We start from the raw sequence: 14846 nt of genomic DNA, 5'->3' as shown, positions 1-14846 counted from the left end.
GTCTTAAGCATTAAACATAATCGTATCTCAATGTAATTTTTGCAAAAACTCGCCAAAAATGTATTTTCACTTTGAATCAGGGAAATAACATTGTTTAGTTCATGATTTATTTTTTTAATTACTCTTGAGGAGTTTATGACATGATTAAAACAAAATGTTCTGATACAATCAACCTCAGTTCACTTCCATCTACTGACTAGCTTTTATTATGATAAGAAAAAATAACTACGGACCTCTTACCAATTCATCCTATCACATATTTTCAACTTCTGTTTTTAGTGTTCCTTGACAAAATATCAAATATAACATTTTAATTTTCTCCCTGACCTTTTTTTTTTAAAGTTTTTATTATTTATTTGAGAGAGAGAGAGCATGAGTGGGAGAGGCAGAGGGAGAAGTGGAGAGAATCTCAAGCAGACTCTGTGCTGAGTGTGGGGCCTGATACCAGGCTTCATCTCATGACCTTGGCATCATGACCTGAGCTGAAACCAAGAGTCGGGTGCTTGCTTAACTGACTATGCCAACCAGGCACCCCCAGGAATTACTTTTTGAAATGAAATTTAAGAGCATGCTGAAGAAAAACAGACTAAAATATTCATAATAGAAAGTTCTGGACTTAGAAGTTGAAAGAGCTGGACTCTTCGAGTTCTTTTCCCACTATGTATATTAAAAATTTCTGATCCAGGGAGTCATTTGGAAATTCTGAACTTCCATTATTTCAGTCAAATGGAACTTCCATTATTTCAGTCAAATGGAGTTGAGATCTATTCCTACCTCACAGGAGTTACATAATGATCAATAAAGATCAGGATAAATGTAGTATGATATTTTCAGGATTCTAAAATTGTTAAGTAGAGCCAAATAATAATCCAGATAATCACAATTTTAAAAATTCTATACTTCTCTATGGGTTCAAGAGGAAGTAGGACCAAATGACTGCTCCTCTGTATTAGAAGTGATTTCATGGTTGTCTGGATCAGCCCTCTTCCATTCCCAATGCTTGAATTCTTTCTAATATTCTTATAAACCCACAGTTGAAAGACCTTCAAAGGGCATTTATTTCATAAGCTGATGGCTCTCATAAGTTGCATTTTCCTCCTTCTATGGAGCTAGGATGTACCTTCTGAGTTTCTAGCTATGGTCCTAGTTCTGTCCTTGAACTATCCTCCAGACATATGTTGTGCCTCCTGCATCCAGCACTTTCTGTTTTATTGTTCTCCAACATATCCCCTTGTATCTATAATTTTTTCTGGTGACTCCTACTACTCATTAAAATATAGTTTCCATTGGAGCCATAGGAAATCCATGAAGAATCCCTTGATTTACAGGCCGACATGACATATCAAGGCACCAAATCCTCATCTTTGACATTTATAAACTAAATTCTATAAAAACTTCACATGATTTGTTTTATAAGGACATGGGATACACTATAAGCTTGATGACATATGAATATAACATTATACTACTACTGATACCATAGTCTGAAACCTGCTTTCCACACATTCTTTAAATTTTTTGATGAAAGATCAATGAGAAATTTGAGAATATATTAGCAACAACATGAAATCTTCGTACTGAAAAACATTTTAAAAGGCCACATCAACTCTCACACTTTATGGATAAGGAATCTTAAACCCAGAGATTACAGGCACTAGAAAGCCCTATGTTTAACAAGCTTATTGAATGAGTTTTATAAACCTATCCTCTTTCTTTGTTGCAAGCCAACCTGAAGAAAAAAAAGACAATCTGCCATGCATCCCTTCCTCCAAAACACAAATCTAGTGGATTAAATATACAAATAACTGACAGTACTTTTAAACACTGCCTTCTAATGGTCATTGCAGCTAATATAGAGTCTATAATTCCCTGTCTCATCCCAAATGGACGATATTTTCTAAGTCACTTGTATCATTAACAAGTAAATTAAAAGCACATAAACACCCAGGAGAATGAATTTCCAGTAGAACAAAACTCACTCATGCTGGTATTTTCATGGGCATTTGCAAAAGTATTGAAAAAAAGACACAACATCTATATTTTATTTAAACATTTGTTTTTAAGCTGAGGAAGTATTATTATTCATTCAATCTGTGGGTATAAATACCCTAAGAATATCCATCACCAGTAAGTTGACGGAGAACTGATAGGAATCATAATACGTACTTTCTTGGACAAGAAGTAATAAAAATGCTAATGGAACAACTTTTTGGTCTATTTTGGAACCTACATTCAATTCTAAAATGGAAAACATCTCTAACTGAACTTAACCAACATTTGTTGCACATTATCGTGAGTAGGGCAATATGCTAGACATTGATAGTGCAAAAATGCAAATCACACTTACAGATTCCAAATATCACCTCTTCACAAATGTTCTCCTTGACTATCTGTTGTCAAGAAGCACCCCATCTCCCATCACCCCACCTTCAAAAAATGACATCACCCTATTTATTTTGTACATAAGCACTACTCACTTTCTGAAAACAGAACAGTACCTTGCACCATCAGACACATCTTACACACATTAAAATGAATAAAAATCCTTCCCTAAACATTTTAAGCTGAGTTATGATTTATATGCATTTGGAAAGGACCTACTAATCAAAAGTATCTATTTACTTTCCTACCTATGTATCTGTTTGTGTATCTCCTCATGTTGTGAGAGAAATGGAACATATATTAGAGAAGAAAAGGCAATAGCAGTTATCAAGGGACCCAAAGGTTAGTTACTTTCAACTAACTAGGGCAAGCCAATTGCTGCATTCTCTAGGCTTTGGTCGACTTACTTGTACATCAGAGGGATTCTATGAGACCATTTAAAAGAACTTTTCAGTTCTAAAATTCAGTCATTTTAAGTAGATTTCCCCAAATTAAATGTATATTTTTTATAACATGAGCACCAAGCAGTTAGTTCTGGGCTTCCTGTCCATTTGTAGATTATTTTCCCTTAACTACTACTTTTTGATACATCATCTAGAGTCTTTCTTATTTTCCATTCCAGAGTGGGAATAAATATTGAAAATGTTTCATAAAATTACAGGGAATTATATAGTCATTCCTCCCATAGAAGACACGTGTACTTCTAGTAGTGTATGTGTGCTAAAAACTTTAAAATAATCCAGGAGTGCTAAGAAGAATCTGTTTTGCCACATACATTTACAGAGGGTGTGCTATCACTATTTTTCAAATAACCTATACAATACAGAATTTGTTGCACTTTCTGTTAAAACTATATCCAAAAATTTCTGTCTATGGGAAAAAAATCAGGAGGATGATGTAATATTAAAAAAAAAAACATAAATAAAACAGAGTGGGTAAAGACAGATAAATGAGAATAATAAAGAGGCAAACTCTAAAAATGAACACGTGATTTTTTCCCATTGCAATTCAAATGAAGCAATAATGAAATGTAAAGGAATAGACTGTGAAAAACCTAAAGCATATAATAAAATTATAGGAACAAGATTAGAAGATGTATTAAGTAGAATTAGTTTGAGGTAAAGGAAGCGCAGAAGGCAAGATGGGGAAAAAATTCTACTTCAAAAGATTCAATAAGAAGAGGTTCTTTAGCACTCAGAAAAATAATCATGGGCCTACTTTAATGCACAGTAGGGGTGCCCAAAATAGCATGCATGAGAAAATCTCATTTAAAATACTTCATATGAGAAATCTTGTAAAAATAAAATAGATTCTGCAGCAAACTTAAATTAGTTGACTGCCAACTTAACATGGCAATAACTGCATCGTGAAACAAAATCCGGAGTAGTTATGCAATAACCTGTGTGAAATTATAGGCTGCATTATGCTGGAAAGATAAAGCATCCTGACCCTAGGATTATAAACATACACGCAAAATGTAAATAAACAAACGGACCTGTGGTGGGTAACGTGTATCCTCTGTCTTACTTTTTCCATTTTTCCACATTCACAGCCTGTCACTGAATTTAGTTTTCCAGTTGTAAGATGGAAGAAAGAATTATCTTTAAGAAGAAGGATATTAGCTTTATTTCCTCAAGATTTAACTACCATCTATCCTTCAGTTGACTACTTGATGATAACACATCAAAGCCAAGAATGGTTAAAAAATCATTTTTCCCCCAAAGGATCAGTAAAATTAAGTGCTTTTTGGTTCCTTGAAAGCCATGCCAACTACAAATCTGGTAGAAATAAGTACATCTTACCCAACATCAACCAGCCATATACTTCACCTCGTTTAACACATGACTCACTACTAATGACAGAGTGGAGTGTGACAGAGCTGTTATTTAAGTTTATTCTGGACTGATTAAGGCCAAGACTAAACTGAATGAGAAAGTTCATTTTCTTTTATACCATTTACAGTTTATCCTTGACCCCAATCTCGGGTATCTAGAGGCCCGGATACATTTTTCTTTTCTACAAAGCAAGATTTTGTGGTCAAAATGTAAACCTCTAAAACTTCAAAATGATATGGTCAATGAAAAATACATTATCATTTACAAATAAAAGAGGGCTAATACTCTGGTTCCATACCTTGCATCAGGCAAAGAGCAAGATGCTTTTCTGATGAGACCTTATTTACCCTTCACACTGGACTTGAAAGAAACAGCTGTGAAAATGCCTCTCCTCTCTGAAGTCCTATGAAAACTACTAATGGAAAATATAATGCATAGCCCTTGATAACATGATTGCTTTGAACGAGAAGCTAAGACTACAGCATGAGGCAAAATCTGCAACAATCAAGTCCATGCCCTCTCAAAATGTTCTTTGCCAGCAAATCCTAAAACTTACATCAACATTAACAGTAAATGTGGGGGACATGGAAAAAACTCTCAACCACTCACCATAATGCATGTAACAGTTTCCTTTGGTGGGATCCAGCTCAATAGCCTTCAAGAAGAACTTTTCAGCCTCACTCTTACGACCCTTGAAAAACAGAGAAAATGGATGATTCAGCAGTAGATCATGAAGGATTCTTTACCTCCTGGGCCCAAATGAAGTAAGTAGACTGAGGTCTACTTAGTAATCATCACACACACACACACACACACACACACACACACACACACACACAGGGTTTTTATCTAAACAAGAATGATCAAGGAGAGTATTTGAGACACAAGACTGAAATCAGAATCCTGGGAAACACCAAGATTGGAAGAACAGACAGTGACAGTGAGTTCACCAAAGAGATCAGAGAAGAGGCCAGGAAGGCAACAGAAAAGAGTTCCACAAAAACCAAAAGGATGAGATAGTTTTAAGCAATGGTGGAAACCATTATTTGCATTTTCTATTTTATTTTCTCCTTTCCATTTGTTTCCTCTTCATTTCTTTTTCCTTATTAAAGAATTTGGAGCATTTTAGCTTTTGACATGATTTGTCCTAATGGTTCACTTTACATATGAAGAAACTAGATCACGGTTTGTTGAATCTCAAGCAACTACTGCTTATTCTTGCTGATATCATTCTGGACTAAAATATTCCTAAACCAGGATTTTAATCTGAGGCTGGCACTTCTTCCGAGCTATAGTTTTAATTTTAAGTAAACATGACCATCATCCTCAGAAGAAAATAAGCAAAAAGTAGGGAGGGGGGGAGGCTTCTATGCAATACATGGATTTTTCATGAAACATTATCAGTCTTAGCAGATCCTGAAACTATATATTCCTTACCGTGTTATAGCTTCTGAACCAAAATTGCCTACAGAGTAACATAAAGGGGTGGTTTGGGGTAGAAGAGCCCCCAGAAGAACTTTCAAGTTCCATTTCCAATGGAAATGCAAGTCTGTCTTGTCCTGCAAGGTTGGAATGAAGAGCTATGCCTTCCAAGAGTGGCAGTGAGGCACTGGGTGGCAGAGGTGTCCAGGAGTCATGGTATAGAGTCAGGGGACGCATCTTATCTCCTTGTTCCTTCTAACTTATATACTACCTATCACATGAACTTTAGGCAGCATTTTTCTCTTTTTTCAGCTGTATTTCTTAAACCACTGTTATGGAGATAGATCTTCCAAAAGTAGAGGTGTGTTGTTAACCTAAGAGTCTACATTGCATTCAACTTTGACTGATTTTTCCTTCCCCTACTCCTCCTTTTTGTTGATCCACTCATTTAAAAAATTCACTGTTGCTACATCCTTTATTCACCCATTCCTCTAGCCAGTAGGACCCAGTCCCCATACAGCTTCTATCTCTTATAGCAGACAGCAGACACTTGACATCTTCATTTCTTCTTTCATTTTAATAATGCTATTCTGGTCAATAACATCTCTTTAACTAACAAGTCTTGCCAAATATTCAGTAATTAAAATCTTAATTCCCTGCAATATTTTCTCACAATATTTTAACTTCAAAGGAAAAGAAGGAAAGTACAGGCAAAATGCTCCCTGTAGAGACCATACTTTCATAAGTTAGTAAGACTTCGCAAGACTCTTACAAAGGGAAGAGTCCTTAAAATAATTAAATAACTGTGGTGAATCAGGCAGTGTAATGAGTGTAATATGTAAGTTCAGATCATAGATTCTAGGCAGGCACAACAGCGACCCTACCGGTGTAACCACGTGACCCTTAGAAAACTGTATCATCTTTTAGCTGTTATGTTTTCTCTTATAAAAATGAAGATAGGTGGAACACAGAGAATTTCTAGGGCAGTGAAACTGTTCTGTAGGAGACAGTAATAGTGGACACATGTCATTCCATATCTGTCAAAACTCATCGACTATATTAACACAGTGAACCAAATGTAAACTCTAGTAAATATGTGTCAGTATTTGCTCACCAATGGTAACAAAGGTACAACACCAATGCAAGTTGATAATAGTAGGGAAACCATGTAGGGTAGTAAGAGAGTAAGGAAGCATATGGGAAATTTTGGCTCAATTTCTAAAAACATTCATTATTTAATTGATTCATTTATTTGAGAGAGAGAGAGAGAACACAAGTGGGGGGATGGGCAGAGGGAGAGCAAGAGAGACAATCCCAAGAAGACTCTATGCTGAGCACAGAGCCCAACCCCATGACCCTAAGATTAAAACCAGAGCTGAAATCAAGAGTCAGACACCGAACTGACTGTGCCACTCATGCGCCCCTCGATTTTTTTCATAAGCCTAAAACTAACTGCTCTAAAAACGAAGCGTAGTCTTTTTAAAGAAAACATAACAATCAAATCTATTTTATAACATTAGTAGATTATTTGAGATGAAACATATAAAGCAGTTAGTATAGTACCTGGGTATACTGTAAGTTTGTAAAAATGTTAACTACTGGTCTATACACACATACAGTATGCATTAGAATGTAGAATTCTGAATGTCAAAGAATATGTTTTGTTATATATATAGCTCCAGAAACACATGGTCAGCCTTTAAATCATCATCAGAAAATTATGTACAAATAACTTGCAGAAGATAATAAAAGACACAAAATGAAAATTATCATTGGTAAAGAGTCTGTACAAATATTATACGCAAAGATATATTTGCATATAATATACACAAATATACCCCTTTTGTATATTTGCGGGTCTGTGGACTTTCTTCCACTTAAGAACTTAAGTTTTTCTCTCCAGTGAGAAGAAACTGGCTCATTTATCAGTGTCACAGTAAATGGGGTTATAAAATGCTTGTGTGTAGTCCACTGGCAAAACAATAGTAAAAACACGCATCAGATCTCAAAGGACAATGGTTTCTGGTTGCTCAGTGGACCAAGTTACTAAAGGCAATGAGTCCCAACACCTCCTACATGCAAAATAAACACACTGAAGACCAGAACATTCTTCCTGAGGGGTGCGTGGAGGGGGTAGGGGAGTACCAAACCATCATGCAAAAACCTATCTTTCTGCTTTGATCACCCTTTAGTCGAATGTCAAATAATGAGGAGGAAAATCAAGTCCTCACAACAGTATATAAAATCAAGAGTCACCCAAATGCATAAACCAACCATACACACATATTACTGGGTCTTGGGTAGAAATGCAGTGCCTGGGAGGTTAATACTATGTTTAATCCAATTTATTCTTTCAACTATTACTGTTTTAGAGAGAAGGCAGTTAAGAAAGTGGAGAAGAAAATGTCATTTCTCAGCAAGTTTTTCTTGGTACTTTTTAGATTTTGTCAGCATTTTCTACAAGCAAGCATTATGGAGTAGTCACTGGTTGTCCTAACTCCTCACATCAGGCACCATTACTTATTTCGTATATTGGTTGGTGTTTGAACATGTGTGGTGGTTTGGAAAACCCAGTAAAAGGGACTGTGGTCAGCTGTGACAAATAAGGGAAATGTGAGTTGAGAGGCTCAGTTTCTACCACCATCTCTGTAACTTGTTTATGTGCTTGTTCCTTTGTTTTTGTTGGTTAAAAATTATTTACTGAAGACCTACTGTTTGCCTTGCACAGTTCTAAAGAACGGCGCTGTAACTGTGAACAACCCAGACTGCTTGGCCTCAGGTCCTAGTTGCAAAAGGCACATAACAAACATATAACCCAATAAGCACTGTGGGCAAACAATTTCTCCAATTCTCATTGAAAGAACTGGCCCAGAGACAACAAGCCTGCATTTGAAATTTGCTGGCTTGACTTATTTAACTGTGTGATTTGGGAATATCTTTTATAACATCACTGAGTCTCTTTTTCCTCACTTTGGAAAAATAAACATGATTAATACCAATTTTGGAGGGTTGTTAAAAAAAAATCACAAATCATATGGAAACAACAAGCTTCAGACAGATCATATAAAACTCTGACATCCTTTGATATTTCTTCCTTCGATCTTTTCAAAAGAATTCTTCCTTCCAACCTCAATGCCACTATTTGGTTCCTAATTACCCAAATTTAAAAATCCTTTTCTAAATTTCATGTCATGATAGAAACTAAATTTCACAATTTTTTTTTTCTGTAAGATGTCTCTCATTCCTAATACTTTCCCCTGCCTCAAATAAAAGCCCCTCTTCATTTCCCACCTAGAATGATACAGATTTCAGGTGTCCTGACTCAATAAACCTCATTTAATCAGATTTAATATTCCTTAAGTGAAACTGTTTTTATGTTTTGTTCTTGCTCAAAATTATTTTAAAAGCTCCTAGTTTCTGCTCATTCTACTTAATAATCAATTTAATTCTTAAAATCTAAAACAATCCTGCTCAAATCTTCCTGGATAAATTCCTATATCTTATCAATTTCCTCATCTGCCTTAACCATAGCTCCCATGTCTCCCCTTAAAAATTATTTCTTCCAGTCTGTAACGTTGCTCACTTTTTACTTATTCATATGCGTTTTTTGTTTCAAGTCTTTAAGTGAAGCCTCACTTTTCTATAAAGCTTTCTTTGATGGCCCCAACTGCTAGAAATTTCCTTTTTCTTTTAATTGTGATGATAAGATTACTTTGCAGAGTCCTTTCCTACCTTTCTAGCTGTACCACCTGAACGCTAAGATACCAGACCAAATCTTTTACATATAAAGTACTTGGAAAGTGGATATTTAACTTTTGCAAAATTGTAATTCTAGGTAAGTATTTAGAGTTTGTACCTGTCATTCAGTGTACCCACACACAAAGTCAGTTAAAACAACAAAAACCCAGTATCCTGGAAAAAAAGAGCAGTCGACGATGCAGATTAAGAAGTCAAAGACATAAAACAGCTAGAGAAATTCTTGGTGAATACTCTTTCTTAACATTTGAACTCAGAATAGTCCTAGATTAGACACTTTGCAGCTAGTACATTAGTGCTACATTCAAGCGTTGTGTAAATATAACCAGTCAATCAATAAATAGGCTGTCACTATTATCTTTATATAACTTAACCATATTGTCTTTATATAACTTAACAGCTTATAGTTATTCCTTAGTTACTTAGTTCACATATTCACACGTTTTCAGGAAAGTACAGAGCAGTGGACAAAGTAGTAATTTCTTCATTTCACATCTGGAAACTTAACATGAACCATTGCTTATAAAACCTAAAAACAGGGACGCCTGGCTGGCTCAGTGGTTGAGCATCTGCCTTTGGCCCAGGGCGTGATCCTGGGGTCCTGGGATCAAGCCCCACATCGGAGTCCCTGCAGGGAGCCTGCTTCTCCCTCTACCTTAGTCTCTGTCCCTCTCTCTGTGTCTCTCATGAATAAATTAATTAATTAAATAAAAAAACAACAAAACCTAAAAACAGTTCCTCACAGCAAGGCCCATTTGGAACCAAAGATCTACACCGTAACCAGAGACTATCTGTGTCTTCATTGTTGCCAGGACTATTGATTAGAATAACACAAAGAACAAACCAATTTCCCTTCCATGTCTCTGCTCCTTATTTAGAGGTCACTGTAAGTCTAGTATAGAAGCCTCCTGCAGTTGTGTATCTAGTGGGCAGTTCCATGAATTTTAGTGCTCACTCTTGGAGGATGTTTGACAATTATGAATAGTGGTCATTTTTCACAACCAATTACATTCACATCTTCATTTCACATGTAAGTATCTATCTAGATGAAGGATACAGAAGAAAGGAAAGCAGCCAAACAGGCCCAAAAGCTTAAGGGTCGTTTGGTAAATGTATTGTTTAAACACGGATTGTGGTTTAATGAGCACAAAAGGAAGGAAAAGCAACCATAAAGATACTCTTGAAAACTTTAATTTGAGAAGACCACCATTTACAAATAGAAAGAGCATTACTTGATGGTCTACTTTAGCATCACTGTGTTTATGTATGAAGTGTCTATAGGAAATAAAAGTGTCTCCTCCCCAAAAGACAAAAAGAGGCATTTAAAAAAGCCTAACAATTCAACTAATTTTTACAAACCGAGATGATTCATATCAAGCTGTTTAATCCGATATCCCTCATGTCACTGTATATCATCAACCAGAGCTGACTTCAGTTAGAGGCGAAGCAAAAGGGCGGTGGTAACTTCCACGATGAAATATTTCATCTCCATAGGACTAAAATACTTCTCCCACCAAAATATCAGGTATCTAAAAATCTGACCATGACATTTTTTTTTTTAGGGAACGAATAATATTTCTTCCCAGAAGCTTTAAAATAGAATAAGAAACAAAAATGAATGTGGCCAAATAGCTTACTGAAACTAACTTCTTTCTCCCTGAACTGTCCTTTTAGTCCCCCTTTCTGTAAGTTCCAGGCCTTTTGTGACCTCTTTTCCTAAACATCCCAAAGCAGAAGCTGCCTGAACGATACTTGGAATATTTTGTAGAAGGCCTAAACTCATTGAAAAATTGTGTCAAATGACACTGAGGGAAGCCAGCGGTGGCAGGGAAGGCCTCACAATGCTCAGGGGCAGAATGCAGAATGGGCGTCAAGAACTCCACAGGGAGAGATGCTCTGTTGGCTTGCCTAAGCAAGGCTGCATCCCAGAACTCTCAACCCGAGCAAAACTTCCCTGAAACCCAACCCCGGGTCCTCCCCGCAGAGCCATCAGACTTCAAAGTAAAGGTATCAGTTCCAGCCAACGTGACCAGGGCAACCTGTTTCCCAGCTTTTTTGAACACTGTTGAGCTCCTCAGATTTAGGTGAACCTTTGGAAGAGGAGGAGGCCACAGAATCGGCTGAAATTAAATGGCTGACCAAGTGGCATGAAAGACTGCAACAGACTGAATTTCATTCAAGGAAGATAAAGAAGTGGATTCTCCACATATAGTTGAGTTTTTGGCCTGAAAGTGAGATACATTATATGAACAAAATAGGCATAAAGGAGCAATTTCAAAATACCAAAAAATAATGACTAACATTGCTATAAAAACATGCAAAATCTACTCAATATTCAATTTATCTAAAACGCAAATTAATATACTGAAGTGTTATTGTTCATCTGCGAAGGAAGTTCCCTCAAAATAATAGAACTCAATATTACTGACGGTTCATAAAAACAAGCACTCATACAACGAACAGCAAAAATACAGCAAAAGTGTGGTGATATCTTGCTGGGGAGCAATATGATATGTATCAAAAATCTTTAAATCAGGGATCCCTGGGTGGCACAGTGGTTTGGCGCCTGCCTTTGGCCCAGGGCACGATCCTGGAGATCTGGGATCGAGTCCCACGTCGGGCTCCTGGGGCATGGAGCCTGCTTCTCCCTCTGCCTGTGTCTCTGCCTCTCTCTCTCTCACTGTGTGCCTATCATAAATAAATAAAAATTAAAAAAAAATCTTTAAATCAGATATAGTTTGGCCAAACAATTCTATTTCCAGGCACTGGTTCTAAGGAAATATCTATAAATACCAAGAAGTGGCTATTCATTTTCATTGCAGTATTGTTTATACAAACTCAATATCCATCAGCATGGACTTGGTGAAGCAAATACCATTTCAGTGAAATGCTATGTAACTATAAAATAATTTTGTAAAAAAAATATGTGAACCACAAGAGAACTATGTGATTGTAAATTGTAGTTTATGTCCTAATTACTTTTATTTTATTTTTTTAAGAGAGGGAGGGGGAAGGGACAGACAAAAAGAAAGAGAATTTTAATCAGGCTCCATGCCCAGCTCAGAGCTTGATGTGAGGCTCCATCTCATGACCCTGAGATCACGACCTGAGCCAAAATCAAGAGTCGAACACTTAACCGACTGAGACCCCTGGGGCCCCACATTTAAAAAAAAATGTAAAGAATATCTTTAAGAGGAGCCTCGTCCTTCCTGCATCACTGGCTCTTTTTATTCCTGAGGTTTCAGAGGTGAATGAAAGGGTTGGTTCCTGGGTATTTCAAGACTAAGAGGGAGAGAAGTGCCTATCTATGGAGGCTTTTAAAAAACAGTGCTGCTTTAGAGTCCAACTCAAGTGTCTTGAGAACACAGTGCAACTTAGTCTACTAAACGAGGGAAAGGGAAGGTTTCAGAGATGTGACATGTCACTCCATAGAAATGGATTTAGCTCCTGCCATGGAACAGGCTGTGTTCCAGGTCCTGGTAATCAAGACAATGTTCCTGCCCTCCTGCAGTTCATATTTTAGTGGCAAATGGATAGTTTTTATACATAAGGAAGGACGCTGTCTGTTACTCTTAAGAACTCTGGTGAAACTTCACGTAAGCTAAGGGAAGAGAGACATATACAAATGGGGGAATTTTGAAAAATGTTCCAGAAAGGCCGTTAGTGACATGTGAGAGGTGATCTAAGTAAAGGAAGTAAGCAAACCATGCGAAGATCTGGCTGTTTTGAGAATAAGGACTTAACAAGAAAACCAGTATGGTGACAGTGGGGTAATACCCACAGAGAATCACAGGAAACAAGCGTGAGAGATAGGATGGACGAGATTGAATAGGGCCTAGGATGCATTGCAAGGAGTTTGGAATTAATTTTCCTCTTCCAAAAAATCACAGTTTTTTTTTTTAATTAATTTTTATGGGTGTTCAATTTACCAACATACAGAAAAACACCCAGTGCTCATCCCGTCAAGTGTCCACCTCAGTGCCCGTCACCCATTCCCCTCCAACACCCGCCCTCCTCCCCTTCCACCACCTCTAGTTCGTTTCCCCGAGTTAGGAGTCTTTATGTTCTGTCTCCCTTCCTGATATTTCCCAACATTTCTTTTCCCTTCCTTTATATTCCCTTTCACTATTATTTATATTCCCCAAATGAATGAGAACATACACTGTTTGTCCTTCTCTGATTGACTTATTTCACTCAGCATAATACCCTCCAGTTCCATCCACGTTGAAGCAAATGGTGGGTATTTGTCGTTTCTAATGGCTGAGTAATATTCCATTGTATACATAAACCACATCTTCTTAATCCATTCATCTTTCGATGGACACCGAGGCTCCTTCCACAGTTTGGCTATTGTGGCCATTGCTGCTAGAAACATCGGGGTGCAGGTGTCCCGACGTTTCATTGCATCTGAATCTTTGGGGTAAATCCCCAACAGTGCAATTGCTGGGTCGTAGGGCAGGTCTATTTTTAACTCTTTGAGGAACCTCCACACAGTTTTCCAGAGTGGCTGCACCAGTTCCCATTCCCACCAACAGTGTAAGAGGGTTCCCTTTTCTCCGCATCCTCTCCAACATTTGTGGTTTCCTGCCTTGTTAATTTTCCCCATTCTCACTGGTGTGAGGTGGTATCTTATTGTGGTTTTGATTTGTATTTCCCTGATGGCAAGTGATGCAGAGCATTTTCTCATGTGCCTGTTGGCCATGTCCATGTCTTCCTCTGTGAGATTTCTCTTCATGTCTTTTGCCCATTTCATGATTGGATTGTTTGTTTCTTTGGTGTTGAGTTTAATAAGTTCTTTATAGATTTTGGAAACTAGCCCTTTATCTGAATGTCGTTTGCAAATATCTTCTCCCATTCTGTAGGTTGTCTTTGAGTTTTGTTGACTGTATCCTTTGCTGTGCAAAAGCTTCTTATCTTGATGAAGTCCCAATAGTTCATTTTTGCTTTTGTTTCTTTTGCCTTTGTGGATGTATCTTGCAAGAAGTTACTGTGGCCGAGTTCAAAAAGGGTGTTGCCTGTGTTCTCTTCTATGATTTTGATGGACTCTTGTCTCACATTTAGATCTCTCATCCATTTTGAGTTTATCTTTGTGTATGGTGAAAGAGAGTGGTCCAGTTTCATTCTTCTGCATGTGGATGTCCAGTTTTCCCAGCACCATTTATTGAAGAGACTGTCTTTCTTCCAGTGGATAGTCTTTCCTCCTTTATCGAATATTAGATGACCGTACATTTCAGGGTCCACTTCTGGGTTCTCTATTCTGTTCCATTGATCTATGTGTCTGTTTTTGTGCCAGTACCACACTGTCTTGATGACCACAGCTTTGTAGTACAACCTGAAATCTGGCATTGTGATGCCCCCAGATATGGTTTTCTTTTTTAAAATTCCCCTGGCTATTCGGGGTCTTTTCTGATTCCACACAAATCTTAAAATAATTTGTTCTAACTCTCTGAA

General features: G+C 37.2%; 1 protein-coding gene across 4 annotated transcripts in view; it reads right to left on the bottom strand.

The window, feature by feature from the left end:
- TMTC2 (transmembrane O-mannosyltransferase targeting cadherins 2) overlaps positions 1-14846 on the bottom strand; it is a 394840-nt gene that overhangs the window by 87829 nt on the left and 292165 nt on the right. For all 4 annotated transcript variants that reach the window (XM_072724508.1, XM_072724507.1, XM_025992193.2 and 1 more), the window contains one exon: positions 4827-4908. In XM_072724508.1, coding sequence (XP_072580609.1) covers positions 4827-4908 — 82 coding nt within the window. The remainder of the gene's footprint in view (positions 1-4826; positions 4909-14846) is intronic.

This window comes from Vulpes vulpes, chromosome 10, assembly GCF_048418805.1.
Source record: "Vulpes vulpes isolate BD-2025 chromosome 10, VulVul3, whole genome shotgun sequence".
NCBI classification, from domain to species: Eukaryota; Metazoa; Chordata; class Mammalia; order Carnivora; family Canidae; genus Vulpes; species Vulpes vulpes.
Note: the sequence above shows the minus strand (reverse complement) of the source record. Positions and strands in the feature narration are given on the sequence as shown.